General features: G+C 43.9%; 1 protein-coding gene across 1 annotated transcript in view; it reads right to left on the minus strand.

Moving 5' to 3' along the window:
* The window catches only part of adamts9 (ADAM metallopeptidase with thrombospondin type 1 motif, 9), a gene marked incomplete at both ends in the record, with an annotated part of 130630 nt that overhangs the window by 70586 nt on the left and 39034 nt on the right, over positions 1-21010 (minus strand). Inside the window, 6 exons of the mRNA XM_080727954.1 lie at positions 3477-3596; positions 9513-9674; positions 15521-15679; positions 16398-16608; positions 17400-17526; positions 20157-20286. Of these exons, the coding sequence (XP_080584080.1) occupies positions 3477-3596; positions 9513-9674; positions 15521-15679; positions 16398-16608; positions 17400-17526; positions 20157-20286 (909 nt within the window). The remainder of the gene's footprint in view (positions 1-3476; positions 3597-9512; positions 9675-15520; positions 15680-16397; positions 16609-17399; positions 17527-20156; positions 20287-21010) is intronic.

The raw sequence follows: 21010 nt of genomic DNA on the forward strand, positions 1-21010 counted from the left end.
GACCCGTTGAAACTATGGATTGTGGCGTTAAGCCGCCCGGTGCTAACAGCGCTGATCCCTGTCATAACAGGGTCACGGTGGAACTGCTAGCCAGCGCTCCAACGCTGTGGCGTGGTTCACAAGCTCCTCCCCCCTATAGGACCGCCCCCTCCACCCACACACCCCTCCCCCTTAACCCTTAATGCCCCGGGGTGACCTACGACCCCTAGCCTGGTCTCAGGGGGGAGGGGTGGGGGCAGGGAGGGGGCACGGGGCAACGTTTTGCGGGCTCCACATTCCACACCCCCCCAACCCCGCGCCTAGCCTACCCGCCCTGGCAGGAAACAGACGTGGTGAAGCCCCTCCACTATACAGCATGCCAGTGTTTCACACTCACTAAAGCCCCTTTTCCCACACCACACCACCCCACACCGCCCACTTGTGCCAGGTTTTCCACTACAAGGACGCTGGGTAGAGAGGTGTGAAAGTGGTACTAAAAAGTATCCAGTGTGGTGCAAAAGCTGCAGTCAAAAAGGGGCTTCACACACACACACACACACACACACACACACACGCACACGCACACGCACACGCCACCACCTCACTTTCCCACACACGCACACAATTCAACGCCAAAAGAGGACAAATCTTCTTCGTCACGGCATGTACGGTAAAGGTAAAAGACTAAATAAATACTGTATAATGGATGCTGGCTAAACTGAAACACAGCTGAAAATCTTCAAACGTTCTCTGCGTGGAAAAGCTTTCTCTCTCTCTCTCTCTCTCCCCCCGGTCAACTTAGGTGAGTGGTTCTTCAAAGTGGGTCAGGGGTTCCTTGTGAGTGGGTTCCACAGTACATGGACCCTTACAGCAGTGGTGGCCTGACAAGCTAAACATCAAGTGCCTCGGTCGCTCCCCAGTTCAAGTACGATTATGGGGGTCGCGGCCTGAAAAGGTTTGGTAACCCTTTGCTCTGGCCGGCCCCCCACCACCCCCCACCCAGCCCTGGTGGCCCGCTCCGCTCCACTTCATGGATGGTTGGCTAGAATCACAGCGAGGTGAGGTGACGACTGGTCTTCTGGGTCACTGCCTCTGCCCGTCCCCAGGCACCGGAATTAGACAGGCTAAAAGGGTGTGTGTGTGTGTGTGTGTGTGTGTGTGTGTGTGTGTGTGTGTGTGTGTGTGTGTGTGTGTGTGTATGTGGGGGGTGTGTTAGGGCCCCTTTCTCATTCCCTCCTCCCAGTTTGCATGCTCAGCCCCTCTCTGAACATGGCTTTTTTTCTTTTTTACGGCCCACCCTGCCGTGTGTGTGTGTGTGTGTGTGTGTGTGTGTGTGTGTGTGTGTGTGTGTGTGTGTGTGCGACCCACCACATATTTCTCACTCTCTCTCTCTCACTAACACAGTGATTCTCAAAGTTTATCATGCCAAGGACCCCCAAACTATGAATTTACCGCGCGCACACACACACACACACACACACACACACACACACACACACACACACACACACACACACACACACACACACACACACACACACACACACACACACACACACACACACACAATGTATACAGTTCATATAGGTATAGAGTGCTCCGGTGACCTATTATTAGTCGCTTCTTTTGGGCTTGTTTTTCCCAGGCCTGGTTGCTTATTTCTCTCACAAGGTCTGGCAACAACGCAGCTCAAAAGGTGTGGGTGAAAAGTTGACCCGTTAAGTTTAGGTGAAGATCAGACCTAGCATATTAGAATGCCTCCATCACAGCCTGATGCTCCTAACTGTTACAAGATGATGTTTGGAGCAGCTAACACCACATCCCTAAAACCACCACACTACCAACATCATCATCATAGCCAGGACCCCCTGCAGCTCTAAAATCCCCTCCCCCCACTACAGGGGGTCTCCAGTCTATTACCTATTTGGGCTGTGTTCTTGACAAATACCTGTCTGGGGATAGCATGGCAACAATGGTGATCAAAAAAGTAAATCAAAGAACAAGATTCCTGGGCAGAATCTCCACTTTTGTCAGCAAAAGTGCCCTCGGGACTCTTGCTGGGGCCCTCATTCAGTCCCACTTTGACTATGCTTGCACCTCATGGTACTCCAACATAAAAAAATAAAAAATAAACACTAAAGACTAAGCTCCAAACCTCCCAAAACAAACCGATTCGGCTACTTCTCGACCTGGGGCCCATGACCCACGTTTCTCCCACACATTTTGCTAGCCTAAGTTGGCTCAGCGTTGAAGACAGGGTTAAACAACTAAAAATGGGATTGACTTTCAAAATAATCAACGCAAATCTGCCCTCCATCCCCTCAGTACCCGCATATCTGACCAAACATCGCTAAAAAGTTAGCGACACCCACAGCCACAACACAAGAGGGAGCGCACACAACGATCTGATAACACAAACCCATAAGACAAATATGGGTAAATTTTCCTTCTACAACACTGCCACCCAGGTGTGGAATTCCTTGACTACCTCCCTTAAAACGTGTAGCTCGCTGCCATCCTTCAAAACTGCCCTAAAAAACTCACCTTTCAGGAGGCCAGAGAAGGAGGTAGTTAGCACTTCTCCCATAGACAGGCCAGAAGTGAGCACCCCCCCTTACCTTTGCCCCACCCCCTTGTTTCCCAGATCCTGTACATATAGTGTTTTTATAACTGCGATATTATTGAATGTTTTCTTTGCTTGCTAATGCTATTTATTAAGTCCATGAATTAAATACAGAGGGCTTTCAACGTAAAAGAGACTGTAAAAGGTCTTATTTGAGATGTTCCTTTTAGGCAGGGTGTTTAACTGTACTTGTACTGTACTACATTTCTATTGTATTGACTATACTTGTACTGTTCTCCATTTATGTCTGATAAAATAATCAATCAATCAATCAATCAATCAATCAATCAATCAATCAATCGTGATGCGTATCGTATCGTAGTTAAAATGTATTGTTACACCCCTACTCCTCTCCTTCTCTCCCACCAGACGCTAAGACTAGATCAGACAACAAGGCCTTATTGAGACCAGTGAAAGTGCACGCAGGCGTGTGTGTGTGTGTGTGTGTGTGTGTGTGTGTGTGTGTGTGTGTGTGTGTGTGTGTGTGTGTGTGTTACTATACTAGTGAGGAATAAACGTCCCCGCAAGTATAGAGGGATTTGAGAAATTAGACGTCGTTGAGAGGACTGTGTTCCTGTGTCGTTACAAGATCAATGGTTTAGGAAAGATGAGTGTTAAAATGTTTTAATTTACTGCTTTCTATCATTTTAGTGATTTTAGCGATTTTGATTTCAGTGGGGACATGCATACAAGTAGCTAAATATGTCTTTTTAGACACAATAATCCGGCGATTTCTTTATTACTATTTACAGTAACACTCCTAGTCACATCTGCCCATGAAAGTGTGTGTGTGTGTGTGTGTGTGTGTGTGTGTGTGTGTGTGTGTGTGTGTGTGTGTGTGTGTGCGTGCGTGCGTGCATGGTGGTCTTCTTACCTGTGTGTCGGTGAGCCTGGTAGCGGCGTTACACTCGGTGTCGTCCATGACCGTGCCGTACGAGCCCACCACACACTTCACCGCACGCATCTGGTACCCTGGACCGCACGATGTCGTGCACTGGGTACAGAGACAGAGAGAGAGAGACAGAGACAGAGAGTTATGATGGCGTCCAAGTAAAAAGAAAGGGAAAGCCAATGCAGGCAATTGGGACAAAGAATCTACCAGAAAATCCTCTTAACTCCATCTGAATGAGAAAGGAGAACTAGTATGTCATCACCGTCTCCATAGTCTAACTTAAAGACCTAATGAAATGAAAAATATGTTTTTCACACTTTTAGAGCTTATACGTGGTAATAATTCCTAATACTAGATGCCAACAGTTTTTGTGTATTTTCATATCAAAAGTCCCTAAATAGCCCATTCTTAATTATTTCCTGTGAACAGAAACATGCTGTGTGATGACATAGACAGGTCTTCTTAAATATAAATGAGCCTTGATTACATTCACCTGTTTAACACAGCTGATTTAAATTACAGAGCGACTCCGTTTTGAATGTCATTCAAGATGACGTCCAAACTATGTATTACTCATTGTAAACTTAATGAGCACAATAAAATATGTATCTGTAAACATTAACAGGCTAAAGGAAGCTACAAACACAAACATTGGGCACACGTGAGCTGTCCCATCACCTGAAGGGACCAGCCCTTAATCAATTATAGGTCTTCTTGAATATAAATTAACCTTCATTGGATGCCAGCCCTTAGCCATGTGTCAAAGTGTCAAACTGACACTTAACCCCATAACTGCTAACAAGTGGTTAAATATCTGAAAACACAAATTGACATGAATCCAAAATACAGTGATGATTGTGTGCTGTCAAACAATGAGACTATATGGAATCCATGAACAGGTTGTGCGGGTCCCTGCTTCATCTCTCTCTCAGCTAAGGGGTCCTTGGCCTGAAAACGTTGAAGACCCCTGATCTAATAGTTGGCGTGAACTCCGCCATCCACTTGACTTCCAATGACTTTTAAAAACTATATATCTTTACAGTTATATAGTAGCTCGGTGTGATCTAACTTTGCTGCGCAACCCACTTTTTACTGTAGCCAAGTCACTACAATCCCCACACCCTCCCCACCACACACACACACACACACACACACACACACACACACACACACACACACACACACACACACACACACACACACACACACACACACACACACACACACACACACACACACACACACACACACACACACACACACACACACACACACACACACACACACACACAGCGGCCCTTCTGCCTCGCTGGCTTCAATGAAACGAGGTCAACCGCTCAGCGGCGGCAGCTTCAGCCTCCATCGGGCCACGCTTCATTAAAGCACTTCAAATATACCTTAACTGATGGTATGAGGGGGGGCGGGGGGCGGGGGGGACAGAAATCGGTCTCACATTTTTGTGTCGAGGTCGGGCGTGTCTGCGTGCACACGCACTCACACAAATATGTGCCGTGATGATTACGTTCTCGAATGCGTTGTGCGGCGCGCCAGCGCCACGCATGTGACTGTCGTATGCCTTTCGCAGCGCCGTTGATAGCCTACACCAGGGGTCTTCAACAGGGTTGTCCTCAGAGTTACTACAGGGGGTCCTCCAAACCTTTGTGTGATAGGAACTTTTTTTCCTCCTTTTTTATATTAACCACCTGAACCCTAGTGTCCATATTCTGAGAACTTTAGCCAAAAATCTACATAGCTTACAACGCCTTGCACTGCAAGGCTTTGTGAGCTTGTAGATCGGCTATTTTCGAGCTTTGGTGCTGAGGGGAAAAAGAGCAGACCAAGTACAGAGTGAAAGGTCAAGTTTATTAAAAATTGACGTGAAGTGGTTAAACATCTGAAAACACAAATTGACATGAATCCAAAATGCACTGATGATTGTGCTGTCAAAAGATGAAACTATATGGAATCTATGAACAGGTTCATCTATCTCTCAAATAAATGTTGAACCCTGGCCTACACTATATGCCAGTGGTTCTCAAACCTTTTTGTATGTATTTGGAAGCGGACCCCATCTGAAAATGCTTTGTGCCAGGGACCCCCAGAAAAGAAGATTAAAAAAAAAAAAATTATGAAAACATTTTCAAAAATGTTTTAGATTCTTCCAAATGCTTTCAAAAACAGCAGGTGTACAAGCTTGCAGCATGGCACAATGTGTCACACTGTGAGCTTGTAGATCTGCTATTTTTTTAACTCATTTAGTGCTCCTGAAATTAACGGATTAAAATGTCCAGCGTGCCTCCCGCAGGCTGCATCCACGACCGTTGTCTTATTTTGAAGGCCAGAAGTCCATAGCGTAAACACTTCCGGTTTGACGTCATCGCGTCATTCACAGGAAGCGGTCATCGTCAACATGTGGTTGTGTAATGGCGGATCGGTGCTTTTCAACATGTGTTATATAAGCGAGAATCTACTGCCATCCTCCCTTTAAAAGTGTTGTTTTGAGATAATGGACATTAAAGATGAGATTCCCCGTCTGCCTCAATGTTATGGGATTACTATTTTGTGCTTGTGGATCCATGATGATGATGAATCGGCGAGGGCGATCGTGTCAGGACCTTCCGCGCACCAATAGGTAATAGAGTACCGCCGTTACAGTAATAGAGTACTTTTCACGAGTATACTCGGGATCGGCAGCATGTGCTACTCGAGTATTTTTCACGAGTATTCTCGGGATCGGCGCTAATTGAGTTAATAGCCAACGTATAAACGGATAAAGTGGTTAAAATGATATGTGATGCTATGCTAACTCCTTTTTTGTTGGGGACCCCCTGGAAAAGAGATTGGTCTACGGTTTAGCCGATATTGTGTTTTATAATATTCACATGGTAGACCACCTAAACCTAACCTTAACCCTAACCTTAGTAAAACTATGTCTAAACCCTAAACCCTAAGTCTAACCAAAGGGAGGTCTAACCATGGGGCAGTCCCCATGCACATTTGAATGTGAAGCTGATTCAATCAGGGTTTTCTGGGAAAGCTTTTCATTTTGGATTTTTTTAAATAAAAATATTAAATTTAGATATTTCCAGTCCATGCCTATTCCGATAAGATACATATTGCATGTTGGCCGCTTGGACTAAACAGATTGCAGCATGCTTGTTTTGGCAGGGACACGGCAATCTGTCTAAACAGGCAAGTGGAATATGGAGGACAATGCAAAATACTAGCTGAAAAGTAGTACTAGGACGGGTCTACAACGTGGGGAGAGTTTGGTGGAAGAAGTAACAGAAACCTCTTATCTCCATATTCTAACTTTTTTGTGTTTTTAACTTTTCTTTTCGTAAATTAACACCCTACTTCATCACACTACATCAGGGGTCTTCAACGTTTTCAGGCCAAGGACCCCTTAGTCAAGAGAGAGATGAAGCAGGGACCCCCACAACCTGTTCATAGATTCCATATACCGGTAGTTTTATTGTTTGACAGCACGATCATCAGTGTATTTTGGATTCATGTCAATTTGTGTTTTCAGATATTTAACCACTTGAACTGTCAATACTTAATAAACTTGACCTTTCACACTGTAATTAGTCGGCTCTTTTTCCCTCTACAGCAAAGCTCTTTGACAAAAATAGCCGCTGTGAGGCGTTGTGAGCTTGTAGATCGACTATTTTTGGCTAAAGTTCTCAGAATAAGGACACTATGGTTAAAGTGGTTAAAAATAAGAAGAAAGTTTCTATCACACAAAGATTTGTTTTGAGCGTGTAGATCTGCACATTTTTCCTTCTTTTTATATACAGTATTTCGCCGTTGTCGGGTGAAAACCTTGTATGTCCAAAACTGTTGCATTTATCATTTTTAAAATGATTTAAACTAGTGAAAACAAGCACACAACGCCTCGCGGTTCACTACTTTTGTGCGACGGCCTTGTACGATGAAGCAGGGCTTTACTTTGCGAGAGAACGCACACATTTGAAACTTGGAGATACGAGGTTTCCACCCGACAACGACGATTTGTAAAATCCTGAATAGTAACAGTTGTGGACATACGGTATTAGGTTTCCACCCAACCAGAGACGATTTGTCAACATAACGACTCTTGTCGCTGCGTCTTATCCAAGCAGACACATCGTCCCGTGTTTAGCAGCTGTGTGGGAGGCAGCCGACGGCTATTATCAAGCACAGATACGTGAACGCAACCTCCTTTTCTAGTATTAGATTGATATCAAGCACAGATGTACTGTACACTACGACTACGGTACAGTATGTCCTGAGTGTACGAACAAACCCTTGGGAATCCTAGGAGATAACTTGTTATCAGACATGTCATGATACACACGACTCAATGCCTCTATGTGCTACGCAGCTCAACATACTGTAAGTACTGAGTGTAACAGTGGTTCTCAAAAGTTTGTGATTTCAAGGACTCAAAGCTGTGATAGTTTTACGGTTTTTACTGTTGCTGCTGCCGTTATTGTTTTTACTTTTGCCTCCCTCTCTCCCTCTCCCTCCTCCCCGACACGGTCGAGGCAGATGGCCTCCCGCCCTAGAGTCTGGGTCTGCCAGGAGTAATTTAATTCCAGTATAATTCACTTCGCTTGAAATTCCTACAAATACAAAGACTACACGTGACTATTCGAACATAACTACATTGTTTCTCATGTTATGACTATTATTTAGACAATTAAATTCAAACTAGCTTACACACAATGATACGAAATGGGAGTTCTGAGGCCAATTCCAAAGTATATTTTGTAGTCTATCTCAGGGGTCTTCAACGTTTTCAGGCCAAGGACCCCTTAGTTGAGAGAGATATGAAGCAGGGACCCCCAGATTCCATATAGTTTCATCGTTTGACAGCACAATCATCAGTGTATTCTGGATTCATGTCTTTTTGTGTTTTCAGATATTTAACAACTTGAACCGTCACTCAATACTTAATAAACATGACCTTTCACACTGTACTTAGTGCGCTCTTTTCCCCTCTAAACCAAAGCTCTTTGCCGAAAATAGACATCAACAAGCTCACAACGCCTCGCAGCGTGAGGTGTTGTGAGCTTGTAGATCTGCTATTTTTGGATAAAGTTCTCCGAATATGGACACTATGGTTCAAGTGGTTAATAGAAAAAAGGAGAAAAAAAACTTTCTATCACTCAAAGATTTGGAGGACACCCTGTAGTAACTCTGAGGACACCCTAGGGGTCCCGGACCCCCTGTTCAAGACCCCTGCTATGACTGTGAATCTCTTTTCGCGTCTGGATTACTGCAACTCACTTTTAGCTGGCCTCCCAAAGAAATCTACTGATAGGCTACAACTAGTACAAAATGCGGCAGCCAGACTTTTAACTAAAACTAGGATGAGAGAACACATTACTCCAGTTTTAGCCTCACTGCACTGGCTCCCTGTTGTTTTTAGGATCGATTTTAAAATTCTTTTACTTGTTTTTAAAGCACTCAATGGCCTGGCTCCGCCATATCTTAAGGATTGCCTATCTAGATACGTCCCTAACCGCTCCCTCAGGTCTGCCAGCGCTAACCTGCTTGACGTACCCGACATGACATATAAAAAATATGGTAAGGCAGCTTTTTGTTTTTATGGCCCGACTGCCTGGAACAAGCTCCCAGCTCACCTAAGACAGGCTTCCTCTGTGGATAGTTTCAAAGCACAACTTAAGACCTATTTCTTCACTCTTGCTTTTAGTTGATTTTAATTTTCTCTTACTCCTATTTATTCTTCATTGTTTTGGATTGTTCTGTTCTTAGGGTCTTATTGAAGGTTTTGAAAGTTTTTCTGCATTTTATGGTTTTAATTTATTTTGTTTTTATCATGTATATAATCTCTTTTGCACTGTAAAGCACTTTGAGCTGCATTCCTTGTATGAAAGGTGCTATACAAATAAAGATTATTATTATTATTATTATTACTGGGCAGACATGCTGGTGAGCTCTCAGCAAAGGGTACAGCACACAAATAACCACTGCGTTTAGATGAATGCGACGGTGACAACGACCACTCACCTGTCCCCAGGGTCCGACCTGCCACGAGGCACACTCCTGCTGCAGGCACATCTGCACCGACTCGGGCTTGGACGAGTCGCAGAAGCGGTCGTCCAGACGGTCCTCTCCGAACTGACACCACGTCTGCCTGTGCTTGTAGCCCTTCCCGCACGTCACCAGGCACTGTGAAAGGAGGCAAAGCAACGCCGTTTTAACATTCATGGAGCACAGCTTGAACACTGTAGCAGCAGTGCATAGACTCAGGGGCGTCGCACCAAATTCTGGGCCCTGGGTACAAAGATTCACTGTGGGTACGCCATGAATGTTCCTCATAGGGGGAGGAGGGGGTTTAACCCATTTTATTATGCATTATTGAAAAGTAGCAGATCTACAGGCTCATGTGAGCTTGTAGATCTGCTATTTTTGGAGAAAAAAAATGAGCTTGTAGATCTGCTATTTTTGAAAACGTTTTTTTTTTTTCTTTTTTTTTTTTTTACACTTTGCCGTCCGAAATAGAATGGTGGTTGGTAGATTAGCCGTGAAATTTATATTATTGTATTGTGATCTGAGACATAATATTATGTTTATAAACATGACCCCGCCGCCCTTCCTTCTTGGACAGCGCCGTTGTTTTTTCTTTTTCTTTCCCCCCCAGGTCATAAACTCACCGTGATTATCTGGTTCTCCGTTGGGATAGAATGGGGGTTTTGGCCGATCATCGATCTCCCCGTGCGTTTCGCGTGCGCGATCCCTTCACGTAAATGTCCCCGCAAATAGTCCATGTGTGACTCAAAAGCAGAACTGAAAACTTTCGCTAGCATAGCCCCTAGCATGGCTGCTGTAGAAGCACCAGGGTACAGACAGTAACCGAATAGGGTAATGTGCCTTGGAAAAGGAAAGGCCAATGACATCACTTCTGCTTCATGTCAGCCCAGCCATGAGCTATCAATGCACGAGTGGTGACTAGGGAAGGTTAGACGATCGCCGATTTTCGGATCAAAATCATTTATTCCGGTTTTAATGACAAAGTCCGGGAAAGTACGACGTGGCTGAGACTCCCCGCTGGGATGTGCGATAGAGTACGGTTTTAACATTAAGGGGCTCCCCGTGGCTTTGAAAGGGTTAACATAGGTTTTTTGAAAAACCTATGTTTCTATGTCAGTGGAGCTCAAACTTTTTCATGTGAAAGACCCCCAAAATTACATGTATTTGGCCATGGACCCCCATCTCAAAATATTTTGTTCCAGGGACCCCCCAGAAGCAAAGTTTGAGTTACAAATGTTCACTTAAAAAACACATATATTCAAAGACTTGCACACAAAAGACTTTTCAAAAATAGCAGATCTACAAGCTTGCAGCTTGTATCACAGTGTGATTCAGACTGTCGGGCCCTAGTAACTCAGCCCCACTTTCCCCCCCTTGTGACGCCCCTGCATAGACTACAGTACCCATAATGCATTGGCTGTATGTGACTTCCTGGTTACGAGTAAAATTGTTGACGTTGCGTTGCTCCACATGTCTCGTCTACTTCATTATGCATGGTGTCAGAAGTGGGATCCGAATCAACACCGGACGATAAGTTGGCCCATGACAGAAGAGCATTTGGTGTGCAAGCATTCAGCAAACCAGGAACTGGGAACAAAAGTCTGGGGACTTTGCTATCAGGCATTATGGCCCATGCAGTCTCTCGGGACGTCGACTAGTCGGCTCACACCATTTTCAAAATCCTTCCACCTAAAGAGCGCTGAAAATCTGAAAATGCCCACTTCTGTTTTGTCTTTGCAGTTGCGCAAATCTGAAAGGTAAGAATCTAACAATTCTAAATTGTACTTTAAAGATATTTGAAAATATATTGTTGTGAATGGGAAATGACGAACAACAGGTGACAGCTTCCATTGATGGCTTTTCGGAGGCGTAGTTCCAGACTCTATATAGCATTCAGAGATTGAGGAGACTACATAGCATTCAGAGATTGAGGAGACTACATAGCATTCAGAGATTGAGGAGACTACATAGCATTCAGAGATTGAGGAGACTACATAGCATTCAGAGATTGAGGAGACTACATAGCATTCAGAGATTGAGGAGACTACATAGTAGTGTTGCGCGGGTGAGGTTTTTTTCATAACCCGCACGACCCACAGCCTGCACGGAACGTAACCTGCCCGCGCCCGCGCCGCAGAACAATATACAAATCAACGAATCCGCCCGCCCCGCAACCCGCATTAAAAAAAAGATGGTATATCATCTCCACAATAGCTCATCTTTATATACGGCTCTTCTAAGTACCCAAAGTCGCTTTACAGAAAGGTTTACAGTAGCACAATATTGTCATGGGCTAAATAAACAAACGTGTTGTTCAAATTGGGGTTTAGCCTAAAAGACATTCATTCAAAGACGTTCATTCTCTCTAATCGTCGGGGTAAGAATGGCGGTTTTATGTCAATCATATTTATACAGCGCCTCGCACTTTAAACAGACAGCAAAAGACGGACAATATTAAATCCTGTTGGTTATTGATTAATCACCAGATTGGAGAGATGGGAGCGACTCGAGGTAAGCGTGGTTGGTTGGTTCATTCAGTCAAAAAATCCGCCTCACTTGTGAAAGTTGTTTCAAATCGTATCCGTTGACTGGCTGGTTATATAACTTAACCGACACAAAGTATTTAGCTATAAACGGACTCCGAGACATTTAAGTGAAATCCTGATCAGCGACACGCGCTGAATTGTTTGTGCATCTTCTCTGCTGTGCTCACGACCTCACGTTGTGTCAAATGTTGGCAAGATGTGGTTCGCGGCCCCAACAGGAGCGGAATTGGGGCGGTTCTCGCACCAAGGAGCGAAGGAGAAACCTCGCTCCTCTCTGGCGCATTTTAAAACTCGCTCGCTCGTGCTCGTATTCAAACGTTGTATTCTTATACTTATAGGCCTACTCCTAGTAAGAATAAAAGGCAAATAAGAACAGGTGATTATTCTTATTTATTTTTTGCACAACCCACCCGCCCGCCGCCCGCCTGAAAAGGTCTGAAACCTTGACCCACCCACCCGCTGGCGGGCGGGTTGGCGGGCGGGTGGGGGCACCGGGTCGGCCCGCGCACCACTACTACATAGCATTCAGAGATTGAGGAATAGCTGGCTGGCTCGTAGTGCCCTAGCCACTCACCTAGCGGCCGGCGGATATAATACGGTATGCAACATTTCTAAAATGGAATTTGCCGGCGGGAATTGTGCTGCCAATGAAAAGCACCCGGGTGTTTGTATATATTATGTGAGTGCATGTGCACAAAGAAAAAGACCCTTACGGGCCCATTTGCTACCATCTGTACAGTTTCGGGAGTTTCAGTAGACACTTAGGATTCTACAGGCGTATGCAGTACAGTGTGGGGTGTTTGTGTTTAGGAGCACTGTGCAGGCGTATACAGTACAGTGTGTTTGTGTTTAGGAGCACTGTACAGGCATATACAGTACAGTGTGTTTGTGTTTAGGAGCACTGTACAGGCATATACAGTACAGTGTGTTTGTGTTTAGGAGCACTGTACAGGCATATACAGTACAGTGTGTTTGTGTTTAGGAGCACTGTACAGGCGTATACAGTACAGTGTTTAGCAGCACTGCATGGGAGATGGAGAAGTATTTCTGGAATGCAGCCCAAAGCCCAGCGAGCTGCTTGTGTCCAGATGGTGTAAACCGTGCTGCAGCTAAGTCCCATATTACCCTGTAAAACCACTAGTTTTACAGCTAAGTCCCATATTACCCTGTAAAACCACTGGTTTTACAGCTAAGTCCCATATTACCCTGTAAAACCACTGGTTTAACAGCTAAGTCCCATATTACCCTGTAAAACCACTGGTTTAACAGCTAAGTCCCATATTACCCTGTAAAACCACTGGTTTTACAGCTAAGTCCCATATTACCCTGTAAAACCACTGGTTTCAGCTAACTCCCATATTACCCTGTAAAATCACTGGTTTCAGCTAAGTCCCATATTACCCTGTAAAACCACTGGTTTTACAGCTAAGTCCCATATCACCCTGTAAAACCACTGGTTTTACAGCTAAGTCCCATATTACCCTGTAAAACCACTGGTTTTACAGCTAAGTCCCATATTACCCTGTAAAACCACTGGTTTTACAGCTAAGTCCCATATTACCCTGTAAAACCACTGGTTTCAGCTAACTCCCATATTACCCTGTAAAATCACTGGTTTCAGCTAAGTCCCATATTACCCTGTAAAATCACTGGTTTCAGCTAAGTCCCATATTACCCTGTGAAACCACTGGTTTTACAGCTAAGTCCCATATTACCCTGTAAAACCACTGGTTTTACAGCTAAGTCCCATATTACCCTGTAAAACCACTGGTACAGCTAAGTCCCATATTACCCTGTGAAACCACTGGTTTTACAGCTAAGTCCCATATTACCCTGTGAAACCACTGGTTTTACAGCTAAGTCCCATATTACCCTGTAAAACCACTGGTTTCAGCTAAGTCCCATATTACCCTGTAAAACCACTGGTTTTACAGCTAAGTCCCATATCACCCTGTAAAACCACTGGTTTTACAGCTAAGTCCCATATTACCCTGTAAAACCACTGGTTTTACAGCTAAGTCCCATATTACCCTGTAAAACCACTGGTTTTACAGCTAAGTCCCATATCACCCTGTAAAACCACTGGTTTTACAGCTAAGTCCCATATCACCCTGTAAAACCACTGGTTTCAGCTAAGTCCCATATCACCCTGTAAAACCACTGGTTTCAGCTAAGTCCCATATCACCCTGTAAAACCACTGGTTTTACAGCTAAGTCCCATATCACCCTGTAAAACCACTGGTTTTACAGCTAAGTCCCATATCACCCTGTAAAACCACTGGTTTTACAGCTAAGTCCCATATCACCCTGTAAAACCACTGGTTTCCCCCCTCAGTTAAGATGTTGCACTGGAGAGTACAAACTAACTAAAACATACAGTATATCGTCGTTGTCGGGTGAAAACCTTGTATGTCCAAAACCGTTCGTTTTGCATTTATCATTTAAAAAATGATTTTAACTAGTGAAAACAGCAGATCTACAAGCACACAACGCCTCGCACCGCGAGGCGTTGTGTGCTTGTAGATCTGCTGTTTTCACTACTTTTGTGCGACGGCCTTGTATGATGAAGCAGGGCTTTACTTTGTGAAAGAACGTACACATTTGAAACTTACGAGGTTTCCACCCGACAACGACGATATATAATCAACACGTCACATCTGACCCAGAATCACTGCACCCGCCTGAAACCTATTTACATTGTGAAAAAGGCTCCTCTTTACAATGAGTGCATCCAGCTACGTAAATAAACACCAGGAATTATATATCGCTGCTATCCTCCCTCCTACGTGATCATGCCACAGCGTCGCACAAAAGCATCAAGTGCAGCGATCCTGAAATGCTTTGGGCAGGGACGTGCAGAGAATGTTAGAGAGGCAGGGGCTGAAATGTCTAAAAGGGTTCCAGGGGGGTCCCCGCTGCAAAGTTTGCTAGTATACTGTAGCATCGAAATCAGACAAGATTTCTTCAACAAGATTTTGAGGAAGATGTTTGAATAATTGAGAAAATGTTTACTCTTATGGGGGCCCCTTCTGGTACAACACCGCAGCTCCAAGCATGAGCGGTGGGGTTTAAGGCTAAATCGTTTATTTTTATCGCTCAAATGTGTTTTTGTAGCTATGTGTTGTTCATAATGACTAAATACTCTCCACAGTGTTTGTGTCCCAAACGAGCACAACAGGGGATTTTAGGATGAAATCACGGGGGTGAAATCTCGTTCAGGAAGTAAAAACACTATTTAGTCATTATGAACAACAGATCTAAAACAACAAAATGCTCACTCACAGAGCTGGTCTCCACTTGTTCTGGGATATTATAACATCAGATTAAGGTAAGAAAGCAGGTAGTCCGGAATTCTCCTTTAACACCTGTATAACTGTGATCATGTGACAATAAAAGATGATCCTGACTGTGAACTTGTAACACCACGTTAGGACGTACCTCAGACCAGTCTGCAGTCTTCCATTGTGGACAGAGGAACTCGTTGCAGGGTTGGACGGTCAGCTTCTCCCTTTGGATGCATTTGCTCTCGTCTCCCTCGGCGGACTTCCCACACACAGCCCCACGACGGCGGGTTCCCCCACCACAGCTCTTTGAGCACTGCAACAAACACGTGTTAAAGACACAAACAAGTTACGTTGCATTGTCACTATCAGACAAACAATGCAAATTAATGTCTCTAGAGTGTCGCACAAGAGGTAGCAAAAATAGCCAATAGCCACACTCTGTGAGCTTTTTTTAAATTCCTTTGCAGAAAAACAGAAAATAGGATATCTGCAAGCTCACAACGCGTCACGCTGCAACGCCGCGCGTTGTGAGCTTGTAGATCTGCTACTCATCTAGCATGCAACAAGTGTAGAATCCACTTTAGATTTGAACCACTTTAACCATTATTTTACGCTTTAACTATTATAAAATAGCAGACATACAAGCTCACAGTGTGGCACCGAGTGCAACGCTGCAGCTTGTAGATCTGGTATTTTTTTTAAATCATGAACATTTGTGCAAGTCTTTGAACATCTTTGACCCGAAAAAATCAGTGTTTCTCAAACCTTTTCATGCCAAGGACCCCTGAAATTACATGTATTTGTTGTTCCAGGGACCCCCCAGAAGCAGAGATTTGAGATACAAATGTTCGCTTTTAAAAAGATATATTCAAAAAAAATAATAATAATCTAGATTTTTCCAAAAATAGCAGATCTACAAGCTCGCGGCGTGGCACTCGGTGCCGCGCTGTGAGCTTGTATATCAGCTATTTTTCAATAGCTAAAGCATAAAATAATTCTAGGCCCTAAATGTGTTTAAGCCCCCAGCTCACCTCAGTCCAGGAGGAGTACTCCCAGCCCCCGGGGTTGCAGTCTCCGTGGCAGGGCTCCTTGTCCTCAGGCCTGTGCTGGTTGGCGCAGTAGCGCTCGTCCACCTTCTGCGTCTTGCTCTCTGTGCGGCTGATCTTGGCGCAGTAGATCTCCAGCGTGCGGTAGCCCACGCCGCACTGCGCCGTGCACTCACTCTTACGGGCCACGTGCCACCTGCATGGATAGATAGATAGATACCTTTATTATCCCAAGGGGGGCAGCACAACAGTATAAGGATATTTACAAAGTTACAGAGAGGAATGAAAAAATTAAATACAGTAAAGAGCAAGGTACATCAAAGAAAGGGAACAAAGAATATATACATGAAGTGTAAAAAACAGTCAATGCTCATAAGTGAAACAGCCAACTTAAAAAAAATAAAAAAAAAAGCAATCCTTAAGCACAACTATCAATACAGTGCCAAGCAAAAGTGTCCATAACAGTCAATGCTAGTCAGTGCTACAAGTTTCTCACAGCCATGTCAAACACAAGCAAAATACTCAATACTACTAACACAACCTAGTGCAGACCAAATTGGTCCATTGGTCAGTGCAAGAAAGAAACTAAAAAGTAAAACAAGAAAAGGTGACACAGCAAGACGCACATGAGCAACGGGGTCAACCAGGGACAAACGGTCAAGGGTGCACTGAAATACCAGTGTAGATTTTGACTGAAAGTTTTGATGTTTTAGTCAATAAGATTTCATATTTTAGTCATCTGAGAAGTTGATACGTTTTAGTCTAGTTTTAGTCGACTAAATATTATATGATTTTAGTCGACTAAATCTACAGTTGATTTGGACGACAAAAATGTATTTTGGCGTTGGCCTTGATGCTGTCATAACGGCTGATTTTACACTTGGTTACAGGCTGAAAATGGCGAATCTACAGGCTCACAACACAAAAATTACAGATTCTCCATACAGAGACAGACAGAGAGACAGACAGACAGACAGTCCAACCAACCTGATTTCACAGTCTGTGTTGCACTGTTCAGTGATGGCCAGCGGCCGGGCCGTGCCGTGGCACCTCTGATCCGACACCACCACCCGGTCCGACTCCCTGCTGCACAGGATCTTACGCTTACGCTCTCCTGTAAGGACACAAGGAAGACAGGGTAAGGATTTAAAGGACAACTTTGTAGTTTTTTACAACAAGAGTTCATATTTTAGATTGTAATTAGAGAAAAGAAAAAGTGAGTGTTAAAATGTTTTTCATTTGTTTCATTCTATTGTTTTATCGCGTTTACCATTTTAAAATGTGGGGCATGCGTACGCATGGGGGCATGCGTACAAGTGGCTAAATATGTCTTTTTAGACACAATATGCCAGCAGTTTCTTTATTGCCATTTACAGTAACACTTCTAGCCCCCATAAGTCACATCCAACCATGAAAGGTTGCGTTGTATCTTGGTAATGGGCTTATTCCATGTAAAATTACATATTTAGCCACTTGTACGCATGCCCCCAACCACTGAAATAAGAATCTCTAAAACAATAGAAAGAAGTAAATGAAATCATTTTAACACTCGTCTTTTATATTCTTTAATTACAATCTAAAATATGAACCCTTGTTGTAAAAAACTAAAGTTGTCCTTTAACTGTCCTGTAAGGACACATGAAGGACAGGATGAGGGTTTAACTCTCCTGTAAGGCAGTGGTTCTCAACCTTTTCAGGCTGTGACCCCCAAAATAATCCTATTTGAACTGGGGTCCTAAGAGCACAAAAAGCTGAGGAATTACATTTTGTAGAACACGGTTCTATTGTGAAAATAGCCGATCTACATGCTCACAACGCCTGGCAACGCGAGGCGTTGTGAGCATGTAGATCGGCTATTTTCACAATTTCTGCCTCTAATATTTGACAATTTGGTCAATGTTTAATTTGTCATTTTAGAGGAATTAAAAGGTCCTTAAATTGACACTTTAGAAATGTGCAGATATCCTCTAGTCTATACACTTAAACTTTATGTTGGTTTGTTTACTGTTAAGAGAGAAAACTATGTTGCATGTTAAGTTAATCATCCGGGGGAACCCCCCAAAATAATTTGGAGACCCCCCTGGGGGTCCTCAAAGGTTGAGAACCACTACTATAAGAAAGAAAGAAAAGACAGGGTGAGGGTAGAACTCTGAATGATAAAGCAAAATATCTTTGTCCGACAGCAATGATATAATACAGTGAGATGTAGTGGAATTTCTATTCCATTCCACTACATCTGTATAAAGTATTGGGGGGGGGGGGGTGTAGTACATACTCCAACAGTAAGGCGAGAGAGGTTTCCAGCTCATAGAAACAGATTGTTCTATCAGCACCACATGCATGGCCTACAGTTTTACAGCCCAGCGCGAGCTGAGCTTAGCGGGGCCTCAGCGCTTGGCAAGAGTAGAGCCCTTATAAATCAGTGACTGTGCGGAGGTGTTGAGGCTCTTCACTGCTCAAGTTGTTCCGAGAAAACCTTCTGGGGTTTTTCTTAAGGCTTAAGGGTTTCTTAAGGGAGTGTTGGATCCTCTTTTAAACGTCCCGGTGCTGAATGAACAAAAAAGAAAGAGACTTTGGACGTCTTTAACACGCGAGAGGTTTTCGAGTGTGCCTGCGACACACCTGCTCACACACACACACCCACACTGTGACCAGAGTGTCCCCAGTTAACACCGAAAGTGGGCACAGGCGGGTGGCACCGTATACACAGTTTTGTGGACGGCTCCAAAAGCGATGGTGGTCTTAACGTAGACCTGTCAAATCAACGGTCCAAAGTCAATCTGCTCCTCTGTGAAAACTCTCTCCCATCTCATCTTTGGCTCCTCATTGGTCAGTTTTCATTCTCCACCTCCATGCTATAGGGTCGTCAACCGCCCCTTGGAGGCACAGAATTGTCCCTTATTTGGACATTAAAAAGATGTGTGTCCCTTTTTTAAAGGTCTTATGAAATCTTTTTTTTTTTTTTTTACCTCAATTGCACCCAAAAAAAAAACCTGAACATTCAACATTCAGTGTTTTTTTCGGTAATCTGTAGTTTTTTGAATAATTAGGCTCAGAAAAGTGAGTTCATTTTCCTCTGGACGTACGCATCATCATCCAGGGGAGGATGTGGTTGTAGGGGAAATCACTTTTCTGAACCTAATTATTCAAAAAAACTACAGAATACAAAAAGAACACTGAATGTTTTTTGGGTGTAATTGAGGTCAGGAAACATGAAAAAAGCAAAAAAAAAAAAAACGTCATAAGACCTTTAAACTCAAAAGTTACAGTATGGAGGTTTCTGCCCCGACAGCAACGATACTATATACACAGTGAGATTTTGTCTTCTTCTAAAGCCCTTTGCACACAAGACAGTTGCGTTTTTCTCCGTTTGCTGCATGAATAAAACGCATTGGATTTGGTGTGCAATGCTGTGTGGAATCGGCGCTGCGGATCCCAAAAGGAGTCATAAAAGGAGTGATGAGTTTTTTACCGCATGCGACGAGACGCACGAATCGAACTGGGTTCGATCGAGAAAAAAAACGCACGGCCGCAGCCACTCGTCGCACGGCCAATTCGGATCCGGTGTGCATGAGGTCGTAGAGAATCATTGTTTTCTTTTTAAAAAGTGAAATGGTCCGTTTTATCCGTGCGGATAAACGCGCCTGTGTGCAAAGGGCTTTATTTGAACTCCAGGTGCTTGGCAACCCTGCCTCCATGGGTTCAGGTGGTTGGCAGCAACCCTAACCCTCCATGGTTCCTCACCTTGGCAGAGGCGGCTGCACTCCTGCCAGGGTCCGTAGACGTCCCAGATGAACTGCTGGGGCTTGTCTTCTATGGGGACGTTGAAGGAATATCTGACATCTGGGTTGTAGAGGTTGCCCACAGACAGCACCTGCCACGGGTAGGAGAGAGGTTGTGTGTTCAAAAAGAATTCAGAATCTTTCAAGCACTTTCGAGATTTTTCTAAATTCTTAAAAATTATTGAATGCTTTAACCAGTGAAAAATAGCAGATATACAAGCTCACAGCGCGGCACCGAGTGCCGCGCTGCGAGCTTGTAGATCTGCTATTTTTGACAAAAGTCATGAAAATGTGTGCAAATCTTTGAATATATGTATTTTCAACTAAAATTTTGCTTCTGGGTGGTCCCTGGAACTAAATGTTTTGAGATGGGGGTCCGTGGCCAAATAAATATCAGTTTGGGGGTCCTTTACGTGAAAAGATTTGAGAACCACTGACATAGTAGTCTCTCGAGAACAGACCAACTGAGCTCCAGTTAAGTGAAAAGGACCTTTTCTTTGACGATGGCTAGCCTGATTGCTGACATAGAAACATGATTCAAAAGACAGAAGGAAGGATTCAAAAGTCACTTATAGAATCGGGTCAAAATTGAAATTTTCACGATTTTTCAAAAATAGCAGATCTACAAGCTCTATTTTTCAATAGTTAAAGCATAAAATAATGATACACAATAATGTGTACCCGTTCTAAATGGGTTAAAAAATAGCAGATGTCTGATATTTTTGAAAAGCCATCCTATGAATAATGTGCTTCTAGTGATTGTGATGCTGTACTAACTCAGCGGTTGAAGATGGACGGATGGAAGGTCCCTGAGAA

Source organism: Nannobrachium achirus (assembly GCF_963921795.1).
Source record: "Nannobrachium achirus genome assembly, chromosome: 6".
Taxonomy (NCBI): domain Eukaryota; kingdom Metazoa; phylum Chordata; class Actinopteri; order Myctophiformes; family Myctophidae; genus Nannobrachium; species Nannobrachium achirus.